This window comes from Oryza sativa, chromosome 1, assembly GCF_034140825.1.
Source record: "Oryza sativa Japonica Group chromosome 1, ASM3414082v1".
Classification (NCBI taxonomy): domain Eukaryota; kingdom Viridiplantae; phylum Streptophyta; class Magnoliopsida; order Poales; family Poaceae; genus Oryza; species Oryza sativa.
The window spans coordinates 20,824,715-20,837,137 of NC_089035.1; the positions used below are offsets into that span (position 1 = coordinate 20,824,715).

Below are 12,423 nucleotides of genomic sequence, written 5' to 3' on the forward strand. Positions count from 1 at the left end.
CTCGCCACCGACTTCACTAATCACCGCACGTGGGCCCCTATAGTGGTTGAGGACGGTTTGGCCCCCCACTTTTAGTCGGTTTGAGCTTACTTGTGGGCCCATCGTTCCGTGTGCTCGCATGTGATTCACCGGAGGTATGTTTCTTTGCATGCTAGCTCATTTCTCCTTCACTTTAATGTATAATTTTTTCATACAAGTATTTCTCCAATAGAAGTGGAACTACATTATTTATTACTAATATACGTGTAAAAAAATGTTAGTTCACCTTTAATTTATTATGGTAGTTGACAGTCGAAATCGGTACTTAACGACCGTACGTCAACATTCGCTTTCCAGAGCCCCTAATTGCTTTGTTCTCAAGTGTTCACTGAAAATATATGGTTGACACATTAGATTCATCCAATCATGTTTTGACCTCATGTGATGCCTCCAAGATCATCGAGGATGATGACAGATCCGAGACTGACCACTTGCTTCATGTTAACCACTTCATGCAGATCAAGCATGTTGACCATCGTCACTCCCTCCTTGTTCGGAATCATTCCAACCAAGTTATCTTGCATGATTTCCTGGCCGATGTTCATTCCAAACAGGATTCAAGGGCTACCATATATCGTGTAGAAAATATGGCATGCCCCTGAGACTTACGAAAGCACCAAATATCCATATAGAACACTTATACATCTATGAAAAGGAAACACCCCCCCCCCAAAGTAAGGAATTACAGTCCAATCACATATGAAAACCAAGACCTTCTTGAGGAAGACTGCAGTGGACCTACTCGCGCTCACCAAGGACTCAACCGAAGATTAATAAAACTACCACTATGAGTCCTCCTCGGATGCGTGAGGACTATGGTAGAAAGGCCTAGCCCTATGAAAGAGATTAAGGAGGAACCCAACAGCACAACAATCAACCCAAGCCATGACACTTAAGAAGCCCTCTTGAGATCTAGTTTTCGATCCACCAAGAGCCACTAAAGCCAAGCTTCCATACATCTGACCACCATCTTGTTGGAATCCTCAACGAGACTAGCAGATTGGCCTAAGATAGACATATACACCCATTTATACTTGTGTTCATATAATAATAAAGCAACAAGCCTACCCAGGCTGTCAAGACATAGGGTTATTACTATGAGGAGTGCTGACTGGCATAGGGTTATTACTATGAAGCTGTCAAGTCTGTATAAAAATACATGGCTTGTCTGACTGGCATCCCCCATAGGAGATAACACACGCAAATAGAATCTAAGCATACAAGTTTCTATTGTAAAGATTTTTATCGAGAACAAAAGCAGATAAAGTTCTTCAATGGAGCAATGTGCAATACAAAATATTTTGACACGAGATGACCCAAAACAACAATTGAGAACTATCTACCATCTACAACAGACAGTGTGATACCATTAGCACTAGATACCATAATAACAGTTGATGGCTCTTCCTTTGTCACCCTCATGTGGTAAAAAGCAGGGTACTTAGGCTCAGGTAGGGTCATACTCTCGCTGGTTAGCATCGCAACAACCTCTGACATAGTGGGTCGATCTGCGGCATTCTCTTGCACACAAAGCAAAGCAATGTTAATACATCGTGCCATCTCTGGTGTATGAGACTCTATTACTAATGATGTATCTACGAGTTGAAGCCATGTTTCATCTTTCCACATCTGCCATGCCTACAAAGATAAAGATAAAGACGAACATTAAGATGCCATGTTACATCGTGCCTTTCAAAATATGTAAGCGATCTTCATGATCTTCTATGACTCTAGAAGAAGTGAAAAAACAAAGAAACAGGACTTATGATGAAAACAATGCCGACCATGCCATTCAAAACTGTGTCCTTTCCATTTTCGGGAGATTAGGAACTCGAACCATTACATATTTATATGATAATAATACTTACGTGTCCAAGAAGGTTGATAAAGTCTCCATGCCGATGAAAACTTGATGTTCTTTTTCCACTGACAGTCTCGAGAATTAGCACACCGAAGCTGAATACATCAGATTTGATTGAGAAAAGGCCCTCGGAAGCATACTCTGGAGCCATATAACCACTGAAAGGATAGTATATATGTAGGAAACATTGAAGTCACTCAGCAGTATTGGCAGTATTATGTACAGCTAGGAGCCTAGGATGTATGAATTTGTAAGAATCTTACTAGGTCCCGACGATCCTTTTTGTATTCCCTTCAGTATCATTTGTGCTAAATATTTTTGCAAGCCCAAAATCTGAAATTTTAGGGTTCATTTCATGGTCCAATAGAATGTTGCCTGCTTTGAGATCTCTATGAATGATACGCAACCGAGAGTGCTTATGCAAATATAGAAGTCCTTGTGCTATCCCATTTATTATCGCAAGGCGTTTATTCCAATCTACTAAAGCTCTTCTTGTTTCATCTACAAATCAGTTCAACACAGATATGAGATATATAAACAAAGTAACTTTGACAGTTAGAGATAATAAACCAAAAATTATATACCAAAAATGAAGAAATCCAAGCTTTTATTTGGCAAATATTCATATACTAGTATTTTCTCCTGTCGCTGATAACAGCATCCCAGGAGCCTAACCAAATTTGTGTGCTGGAGCTTAGCTATGAGCTGAATTTCATTTTTGAACTCTGTTAAGCCTTGCCCTGAATGAGAAGCAAGCCTCTTAACTGCTATCTCCACCCCATCAGGAAATCGGCCCTAGAGACAAGTGCAAAAGAGATGGATTAGTGACACAAGTGTCAGTTTCAATTGTCTTTTGAAACTTGACTAATATTACGACCAACTTAATCAGCTAAAGCAGAGTGAGTTAATTGCGTTTTATAATATGCAAATTAATGAATAATATGTAAAACTGTTTGATTTGCCTCTATATGTAGGGCGTAGGCTCATGCTTGTGTTTTCTTTCCCGTCTCACCTTGTATACAGGACCAAAGCCTCCTTGCCCAAGTTTGTTTTCTTCTGAGAAATTACCTGTGGCCTCTAATACATGGGAAAAGTCGTAAACTGTGAATTCTGAACTCCTTCCTTCTAGTCCCCAAATTAGTGCTTCATCTTCTTGCGTGTTCATCTTACCTAAATTACGAGTTAATGTGATACTTTCAGTTAATTTAGCTTACACACTCATACACATTAATTGCATATAGTACATTTCCATGTAGATAGCTGACCTCTTAGGCAAATAGTAAATTCTCCCCTTATATGCCTTGTCAATATGAAGGAAACGATGACGCAGATAAACAATGCAAGTAGTGGAGCTACCAAGGCAATGGCCAAAACTTTGCTTATCGGCTCTATTTAGTTATTAGTACGATGCAAATGGTCAGTTTGGTTACAAAGCTTGAAAAATGGAATGAAAGAAATTAAAGGGCATGTAATAATGTGCTTACTCTTGTGTTTTGGCGTTGGTGGTGGCAGCGAGGCTGGCTGCGGTGCTGGACTTGGAACAATAGCATTCGACGCCGACGACCCGGAGCTCCACGTGGGCGCGCCAGTGTAGAACTTCTTCGTATCGTACCTAGGTAAAGGCTCTAACCTTTTCAGCCTATAAAATTTAAGGACTTGATCTAAAATAGGGGTGGCTACTTGGCTGAACTTTTGTTCATTTTTGATGGTGGACCTAAAAATATTGAGGGTTGCTGTACAATAGAATCCCGTTGGGACAGAATGATACCGGTCAGGTATCTGGTCCTGATACCTTTGAGTTATCATATCCTAATAGTGATACCTAACCAGTATCAGGTGATAGATCACTTGCGAGGTATCAGGTGAAACATGTTAGATATCAGGCGATTCCTACCACATATCAGGTGATACTTGCGAAGTATCATGTAAAACCTGTTAGGTATCAGGCGATTCCTACCACGTATCAGGTGAAACTTGTCAGGTATCAGGTGAAACCTGTCAGGTATCAAGTGATCCTTACCACGTATCAAGTGATACTTGTGAAGTATCAGGTGAAACCTGTCAGGTATTAGGAACCGGGCATCGCCGGTGGTCCCACCGTCCACGTCTCATGCCGAAGCTTGTCAGGCGGCGGCATCCTCCACGGTACATGCCACGTCGGAGCTCATCGCCGGCGGCTGCGTCCTCCGTCATCCACTCCTCACGCTGGAGCTAGTCGCCAGCGTGCCGCATCCTCCACCATCCACATCACGTCGGAGCTCATCACTAGCGGTCGCGTGGCCTGCGTCCTCCGTCATCTACGCCTCACGCTGGAGCTAGTCACCAGCGGCAGCATCCTCCACCCCACGCCGAAGCTCGTTGCGGTAGTCGCGTCCTCCGTCATCCATGCCCCACACCGGAGCTCGTCGCAGACGGCCGCATCCTCCTCTGTCCACGCCAAGTCGGAGCTCGTCAGCGGTGGCCGTGTCCTCCTTGCTCCACGTTTATCCACTCCGGCGACAGCTCCATTCCCGACTGTCGCGACAACCCACGTCCATCAGCTCCGATGCCGAGCTCGCGCTGCTCCTCAACGCGGCACCTCTCTTCGATTCTGCGACGGCGGTCAAGCCCCGCGCGTCGCCGCTATCCTCAACTGGCACGAGTAGTTGCGCTGCGTAACGATATGACGCCTACGGCGACTGACACCACGCCGCAACCTCACACGAAATAGGCTGTCTCAGCCACAACACCGCCATGAAACGAAACCTGGTTGTGGCCATTCTTATCCGTAAGTGCGTGAGGCTGGGAGAGGATGACGATCCCGTCCTGAACGCTAGCAATGGTATCCCTGTATTGAGCATTTCCGAAAATTTTTTGAGAAACACTAGGTAGGGTTGTGAAATAACCAAAACCATACTCCCTATTTCATATTATTAGTCATTTGACTTTTTTCTAATCAAACTTCTTTAATTTTGACCAAATTTATAAAAAGATATATTAGTACTTTCACAACAAAACAAACACATTATCAAACTATATTTGATGCTAGATTTAATGAAACTAATTTCATATTTTAGATGTTAAACTTTTTATAAACTTGATTAAACTTAATAAAGTTTGACTTAAAAAAATATCAAACGACTTGTAATTAATATGAAACGGAGGGAGGGAGGGAGTACCTCAGATTACACCACAGACCAAGAACACGCCATCCTTGCCGCCCAGGGAAGCTCGCCACCGGCCGATCGCTGAAATTCGTGAGGCAGCTGTAGCATATATCTTCAATCAAGTCTGGCGCGCACTGCGCCAAGCAGTAGAACTCCCGCGGCACTGCGGTGGTGCTACTGCTGCTCCCGTCGTCCATCTCCATGCGGATCGCCGCGTAGTGCCTCCTCGTGGAGAGAACTTGCCCTACCACGTCGGTCAGCATCGTCTTCAAGAATCCGGTGAAGTTCGCCGTCGCCGTAGACCGGCCAGGTAGCATGGGCTCCGAGGTGAGGTTCATCAGGACAAGCGCGCCATGGACTATTTCCGAGGTGTTGAGACGGCGGACGGAGTCCATGTTGAGGATGTCCGTGTCGGAGAAGCGGAGGAGGCACTCGTCGTAGTAGATGGTGGCGTCCTTGCTGCGCGGGCACAGCTGCATCGCGCGCCTGAACGCGGCGTCGAAGCAGGAGCTGCAGGCGGGGGCGTCGTCGACGTCGCCGCGGCAGAGCGCGACGGCGTAGACCTTGTCCGGGTCGGCGCCGGAGGAGCCCCTGACGAATATGCCGCCGCCGGAGCCGCCGGCGCCTTCGGGAAAGAGCGACGCCGACATGCCGTCGAGGTTGAGCCGGTACATGCTGTCGGCGGTGTAGTTGCTGGCGCCGCAGGTGTGCCATGGCTGGGCGGCCACCATCGCCATGCCATTGCCAAGGATGATGAGCAGCTGCAGGACGATGGGAATGATCATGGTTGCCTATCCGTTGACAAGGGGATGTGGATGTGGGTTTCTTAAGCAGCGACGAGCCGACGACCTAGGAATATGTGAAAAAAAAAGGTCACCGCGCGCTAGTTGGAGCGTTGCATGTGGACGGTCAGACTAGCTAGTAAAATGCAGGGGTACACCGTACACGTGCAAATTTATATACAGAACTGAAGTATATATTGATATCACAGGCAACTAGGCAAGACAGTAAAAAAAAATAGTGGCTTTTCCCAAAAATACCACATCCGTCACCCAGCCGTTCGGTCAACAGATGCCTAAGGGAGGAATTAAAAGACCCAAAAGCTAAGTCAAGTCAACTCGATCCACAGAGAGCGATAAGAACTAATAACTCAACTCGACTCGACAGTATAGGCAGGCGATGCCGACAAGGATCTGAACATCTGTGGAGGAAGGGAAGATGGTTGTTTGCAAGTTTGTTGCAGGTTCCCTCCTAATCTAGAACACGACCAGCGGCACCGATGGCTGGTGCCGTCTTCTTGCCGCGTTGCCAGCGGAGAAGGGGAAGATGCCCCTCCGTTAGCGTTGCCGGCAAACATCTAAATGCCCCTCCGTTAGCGTTGCCGGCATTTAGATGTTTGCTTCCACCGTTAGCTTTCTAGGCGAAGTCGACAAAACTTTTCTACCATTTCGAAATTTTGTGTACACTACCGGATCAGGCTCTTTTTACCTATATATGGTCCATAGAACTTTCTTCCCTCATCCCAAACTTGTTGGCCGAGGGCCGAGGCCACTAGTCTTTCACACACTCTCGTTGCCGTCATTGATCCATGTGCACATGACCTGGTCCTGCATAGATTGGCTCTCTCGTGTTGTGTTGACCTCACTACAGTTGACCGATAATTCTCGGTTAATATCACCGAGAGGCAAAGACATATTAGTGCCGATCAGGAAAACAACCAATGATAGAAGGCCACAGGGAAAGGTATACAGAAATGATGGCGGAGGCGAGTGAAACCCTAGAAAGGGAATCACCATGGTGGCGATCCCCGAGTCCTCGACGGGGATTCACATTCGGGGAGGTGCTTGCTTGCGTGCAGCTCGGAGACCTCGCTGGGGAATCGCGGAGGAAGAATTTTGGGGTGATCTCCACAGTTTCCAGTAGTTTTCATGAGCGCGTAGAGAGGGAAATGATTCGAGAGGCGGCGGGAGCTTCAAGTTCATCTATGGCGGGAGAGGAATTTTCGCTGAGGCCATCTAGGCTCTCGAAGCCCACACGCTGTAGCGAGGATTCACAACCCAAGTGTTCGGCTCAAGTCTAGAGGAACTAATTGATCACTCGTGGTCCACAAAACAGGTGAAGTGGATCTGGATCCGCAAAGGGGAGCGTCTCGATGAGTCAACGCTACTACGCTAGGGTTTCCAACGAAGCGAGAGGAGATCCGGCGATTTGGGGAGAGAGCGAGGCACATCTTCAAAATCTACCCTAGATTCGTTGATTCCCATTCCTTTGCAGAGGTGGTAGGTGAGAGGAAGATGGAGAGGAGAAGGGGAGATCAACCGCGTTTTGGTAACAAGAGGAGGCCTGATGAGAGAGATCAGGAGCGGTGGGATGAACTAGCTGCAAGGCGTGAGGAGGAAGATCTCAGGGATAAGCTGCGACGGGAGTTCGAGCGGAGGAAGGAGGAAAATCCTACCAAAGCTGATGAAGATGCCAAGCGACAAGATCAGCAGTGTCTCGCAGCGGAAAGCTGGTGACGTGATGCAGATCCAGCAGCCATGAAGAAAGGGAAATGGGTGAATGATCCACGAGGTGAGAATTTGTTTCGCCTTGATTCTCAAAAGCGTCCTGTTGATTCTCGTGATGTGAGAGATGGGAAGGAAGAGGAGTTTGCGAAGAAGTGTTACAAGTGTGGCAAAAAGGGGGTCATCAACAAGCATCTGCACTAATCCCCCGTGTTGTTATGCTTGTAAGAAATCGAGTCATATCTCAACCAATTACCCTGATCTGAACAAAGAGGAAGGTTTGAAGTTATGTGGAGATGGGATGCTAGGACAAGTGTTTCATTGTTTGCATATTGCAATTTCAGATGAGGAGGTGATGAAATAACCTGTGGTGGGCTTGTTAGCTTTGGAGAGTGGGGTTTGTTCAGAGTCTAAAATTGTTGCTGAGCTAAAATACCTCCTTGAACAACATTAGCAATGGGATTGGAAGGTTAAAAAGGTTGACAACAACAAATTTCTGATAGAATTCCCATCCAAAGATACAAGAAGAGAGCTGAAAAGATTGAGAGGGTTTGATTTTTAGAAATCAAATGCTAGAGTAAATGTTAGGGATACTGAAAGAACCATTGATGCTTTTGCTGAATTATAGGAAGTATGGGTGAGAGCTAAAGGTGTTCCATCAATTGCCAGGAGTGAGAAAATCATGATGAAAATTGCTCACTTGATTGGAGACCCTGTGGAAGTGGATGCCATCAGCCTTATTAGAGAGACAGTTAGGGTGAAGGTGCTTTGCAAAGTTCCTTCAAAAAATTTTGGAACCTCTGAAATATTTCTGCATAAAATTGGTTAAAAGATTACTTGTAATCCAGAGGGAGTTAAGCAGTCCTTCCCACCAGAAGACCCCGAACCTGGATATAAGAAAGACTTCAGAAGGAGAAAAGAAGACGATGATGGTCAAGATAATGATAGTGAAGAGGAGCAGTTAAACAAAGCATCTGAGAAGAAATCAACTACAACACAGAGCTCTCTTAACAAATAAAACAAGGAGACAACCAAGAGGAGGAAGAGTTTATGGAATCTGAAGATGAAGATGGGAAGGTTGATATTCCAGATTACTTCCCTAAGCTATCAGAAGATGTCTCCTCAGACAAAGAAATGCAGACCTATCCCCAGCAAAAGGGAATAGAGGAAAAAACTCCAATCTTGTCAAAGCGAGACTTACTGACAGAAGAGACAGTTATCAACAGATGTGGGAGGGACAGAGCCCCATCTGATAACAAATGTGGGGCACCCAAAAGATCATGCTCTGTTTCTAGGGAGGACAACACTCCTTTGGAAACAGGGATGATAGATAATGTCAGATCAACTCCAGGGGGAGATAAAGGTCCCATACAAACAAACAGAAGTGGGGAGGATCAGGTTAGTAAAGACCAGGAGAACAGTAATTCTGGAAATCTCTCACTTTAGGATCTAATGGATGAAGACCTAAGACAACTGGAAGTGATTGCGGGAGAGGAGAAAATTCAGACAAGGACTGATGATGCTGAAGGCTTCACCCAATCTAGGACCAAGAAGTTAAAGAAGAAGAAGAAGAGTCTAGTGGTGGCGACTAGATAAAGCTCAAGAATTGTAAGAGATGAGGTACCAGTAGCATTAAAGGCCTAGAAGAGAACATCAGCTAAAAATGACATCTCAGGTATGAATAGGTTTGTTGTACTTAACAATGTTGATGATTCTAAACTTGCTTCCATTGCTTTAGATTCTGGTATCAACCTAGGTAGTTCTGAGCTAGAAGTAATAGAAAACATTAAGATAATTAGAGCAAAATAAAAAGCTCAATCTCTTCTCTGCATAGCTAAGGAGAGATTAGCTAGAGAGGGTGAGATTGATAGATTGCCTGATCATGTAGAGATTGATGGATGTGTGTCACCCATCTCGAGGTCAGGGGCATAGAGCTGAGTGCTGATGGGGGTGACACAAAACACAACAATAGTCAATGAATATTCTATTCTGGAATGTGAGGGGGTTAGGAAACCCTGATAGGAGGAGACAGCTGAAAGAGGTAGTGAAAGACAACAAAATTGAGATAATCTGTTTGTAGGAAACTATTAGACTGAGTTTCAAAATGAGAGAGTTATATCAGTTCTGGGGGGGGTGGATTTTGACTGGTTAACTAAACTCACAAATGGTCATTTTGGAGGTCTTTTGCTAGGAATAAACACAGATCTGTTCAATGTTTTGGATAGAGATGTAGGGGAGTTCTACATTGGTATGGTGGTGGAATCTAAGAAGGACAACAAGAAATGGACAATTATTAATGTGTATAGCCCAGTTCAAAGTGAAAAAGAAGGAAGCTTTCTTTCTAGAATTGTTAAATAAAGTTACAGACCGTCAATATGAGATCATTATGTGAGGTGATTTTAACGTGATTAGAAATGCTGAGGAGATATCCAGTGGGCTGATAAACAGAAGGTGGACAGATAGTTTTAATTCTTTTATTGCTGATGCTGGTTTAAGAGAGCTGCATAGGTTGGATAACAAATTTACCTGGACTAATAAACATACAGACCCAGTGAGGGTGGTTTTAGACAGAATTATGGTTTTTGCTGGTTGGGAGAATATGTATCATTTTACTTTGTCTAGAAGTGCTGAGAGTGGGTTCTAATCATAATCCCATTGTGGTGGAACCAGAAGGTCATCAACCAAATCTGACTAAGTGGTATGTTAGATTTGAAAGAGCTTGGTTATCTCAGTAAGGCTTTAAGAGCAGGCTGATTGAGAACTGGCCTGAGATGAGAAAACAAAAAATCTTGCATAATTGGAAGTGTTAGGGGACAATCCTGAGAAGGAAGATGAGAGGTTGGAAACTTAACTCAGAAAATAACTTGAAGAGAGTTAAAGTAGATCTACAAAAGAGATTGCAATAGATGGAAGAGGATGCAGACTTTAGACAACTATCACTAGAAGAGTGGGAACAAAGATACTTCCTAGAAGATAAGTTAAATCAGATCTATCATGAGGATGAGGTATACTCGCAGGAGAGAAGTGGTGGAAAATGGATTTTAGAGGGTGATTCTAATACAACTTTCTTTCATGGGGTTGCCAATGGGAGAAAGAGGAAGAGTAGAAACAGAACTTTGAAAGATAATTGTGAACAGATCGAAGATCCTATGGAACTCAAAAAACACATTATCAATATTACAAAACTCTGTTTGGCTCTAAAGACTCAACAAAGATCCTTCTGAGCCAAAACATTTGGAGGGGACAAGGGAGTTTAAGTCAAGAGAACAATGATCTCATCTCTAAACCTTTCACTATGGAGGAGATTGAAAAAGCCCTGAAAGAGATGAAGACTAACATAACTCTAGGCCCTGATGGTTTGCCTGTGAGCTTGTATAAGGAATTTTGGAAACAAATTAGAGAGCAGATAAAGGAAATGGTTGATCAGCTCTATGAAGGGACCCTAGAGCTATGGAGACTGAACTATGGTGTGGTTACCTTGATACCAAAGACTAAAGATGCTAATACTATCTAGGCTTTCAGACCTATATGTCTATTAAACATATGTTTCAAAATCTTGACTAAAATTTTGACAAATAGACTTTCTCTGGTAGCCAATAAAGTGATAGGGGAGAATCAGACTCCCTTTGTGCCAGGCAAGCAAATTTTAGATGGAATAGTGATCCTACATGAAGTTCTACATGAGTTAAAAATGTCACACAAATCTGGCATTATTTTAAAATTGGATTTTGAGAAGGCATATGATAAGGTTCAATGGTGCTTCCTGTTTGATGTTTTGAGGAAAAAAATGTTTTTGTCAAAAATGGATCGACTGGGTGAAAGCAGCAACTATAAATGGGAAGGTGGCAATTAACATAAATGGAGAGGTAGAGGAATTTTTTAAAACATATAGGGGAGTAAGACACGGAGATCCTCTATCCCCTTGTTGTTCAATCTGGTGGCTGATGCCTTATCTGAAATGTTGACCAGGACTAAAGAGGCTGGACACCTTAAAGGTCTGGTTTCACATATGGTCCCTGTGGGGTTAGCACACCTCCAATACGCAGATGACACAATCCTTTTCATGACCAACTCTGTGGAAAATGTGATTACTATGAAATTTTTGTTGTACTGCTATGAGGCTATGTCAGGAATGAGAATCAATTACCAAAAGAGTAAGGTAATTGTAGTTGGGGGATATGAAGAAGAGACTAAGAGAGTGGTTGATCTGTTTAACTGTAAACCTTACCTATTACTTATTTAGAATTGCCTATAAGTGATAGGAAATTATTGGCCTCAGAACTAGCCACTCCTACAGATAAGATAGAGAGGAGGTTGGCTACCTGGAAATGTGAATTTCTTTCATATGGGTGTGGGGGGGGGGGGGAATTCTTATCAATTCTTGTCTTAGCAGTGTCCCTATGTACATGATGGGGTTTTACCAGCTACCTGAACAAGTGCACCATAAAATGGACACCATCAGATCTAGGTTCTTTTGGGAAGGGCTAGAGAAAAAGATGAGATACCATATGATGAGATGGGATGCTTTAACCAGGCCTAAAGATTTTGGTGGACTTGGTTTTATCAATACAAGACTGAAGAACAAAGCTCTGTTGTGTAAATGAATTTTTAGATTAGAATCTGGAGCTAATGATCCATGCTACAGACTACTTAGAAAGAAATATATGAGCAGAGGTGAGGGTTCTTTCAATCATCTGTTGAGTGGGTTCCTAGTTTTGAAAGGCTTCCATAAGGTCAAGAAATGGATGGATGTGGGCAGCAACTATATTCTGGGAAATGGGGAATGAATACACTTCTGGAAATATCTTTGGTTAGAAGATTTACCTTTAAAGAACCAATTCCCTTTGATTTTCAACATTTGCTCTGATCCTGA

The 12,423-nt window shown here is 43.8% G+C and overlaps 2 protein-coding genes across 3 annotated transcripts; both read right to left on the reverse strand.

Moving 5' to 3' along the window:
* Nucleotides 1-1,260: 1,260 nt before the first annotated feature.
* Nucleotides 1,261-3,071, reverse strand: LOC9270112 (G-type lectin S-receptor-like serine/threonine-protein kinase At4g03230). 2 transcript variants are annotated; one of them, XM_015788838.3, is made up of 5 exons: nucleotides 2,913-3,071; nucleotides 2,485-2,695; nucleotides 2,164-2,401; nucleotides 1,908-2,058; nucleotides 1,261-1,677 (listed from the first exon to the last, which is right to left on the reverse strand). In XM_015788838.3, the coding sequence occupies exons 1-5, from the start codon at nucleotides 3,063-3,065 to the stop codon at nucleotides 1,375-1,377; spliced, it is 1,056 nt and encodes a 351-aa protein (XP_015644324.2). In that variant the 5' UTR covers nucleotides 3,066-3,071; the 3' UTR covers nucleotides 1,261-1,374. The 2 variants fall into 2 exon arrangements, with proteins under 2 accessions (XP_015644324.2, XP_066162483.1); XM_066306386.1 differs by having other exon boundaries at nucleotides 2,164-2,350; nucleotides 2,488-2,695; nucleotides 2,913-3,065.
* Nucleotides 3,072-4,597: 1,526 nt separating this feature from the next.
* On the reverse strand, nucleotides 4,598-5,840 carry LOC136355376 (cysteine-rich receptor-like protein kinase 6). The gene is made up of 2 exons (XM_066307894.1): nucleotides 5,059-5,840; nucleotides 4,598-4,727 (listed from the first exon to the last, which is right to left on the reverse strand). The coding sequence occupies exons 1-2, from the start codon at nucleotides 5,829-5,831 to the stop codon at nucleotides 4,598-4,600; spliced, it is 903 nt and encodes a 300-aa protein (XP_066163991.1). The 5' UTR covers nucleotides 5,832-5,840.
* Between the last annotated feature and the right edge of the window lie 6,583 nt (nucleotides 5,841-12,423).

Bases quoted from the DNA above. Each gene is read 5' to 3' on its own strand.
- LOC9270112 (XM_015788838.3), bottom strand. From the start codon at position 3,065: ATGAACACGCAAGAAGATGAAGCACTAATTTGGGGACTAGAAGGAAGG. The intron at 2,402-2,484 runs GTATATAATTTT...ACTGATTTGTAG, and splicing joins CTTGGATTTCTTCATTTTTG to ATGAAACAAGAAGAGCTTTA. The intron at 2,059-2,163 runs GTAAGATTCTTA...CTATCCTTTCAG, and splicing joins AAAAGGATCGTCGGGACCTA to TGGTTATATGGCTCCAGAGT.
- LOC136355376 (XM_066307894.1), bottom strand. From the start codon at position 5,831: ATGATCATTCCCATCGTCCTGCAGCTGCTCATCATCCTTGGCAATGGC. The intron at 4,728-5,058 runs GTACTCCCTCCC...TGCTCAATACAG, and splicing joins GGTCTGTGGTGTAATCTGAG to GGATACCATTGCTAGCGTTC.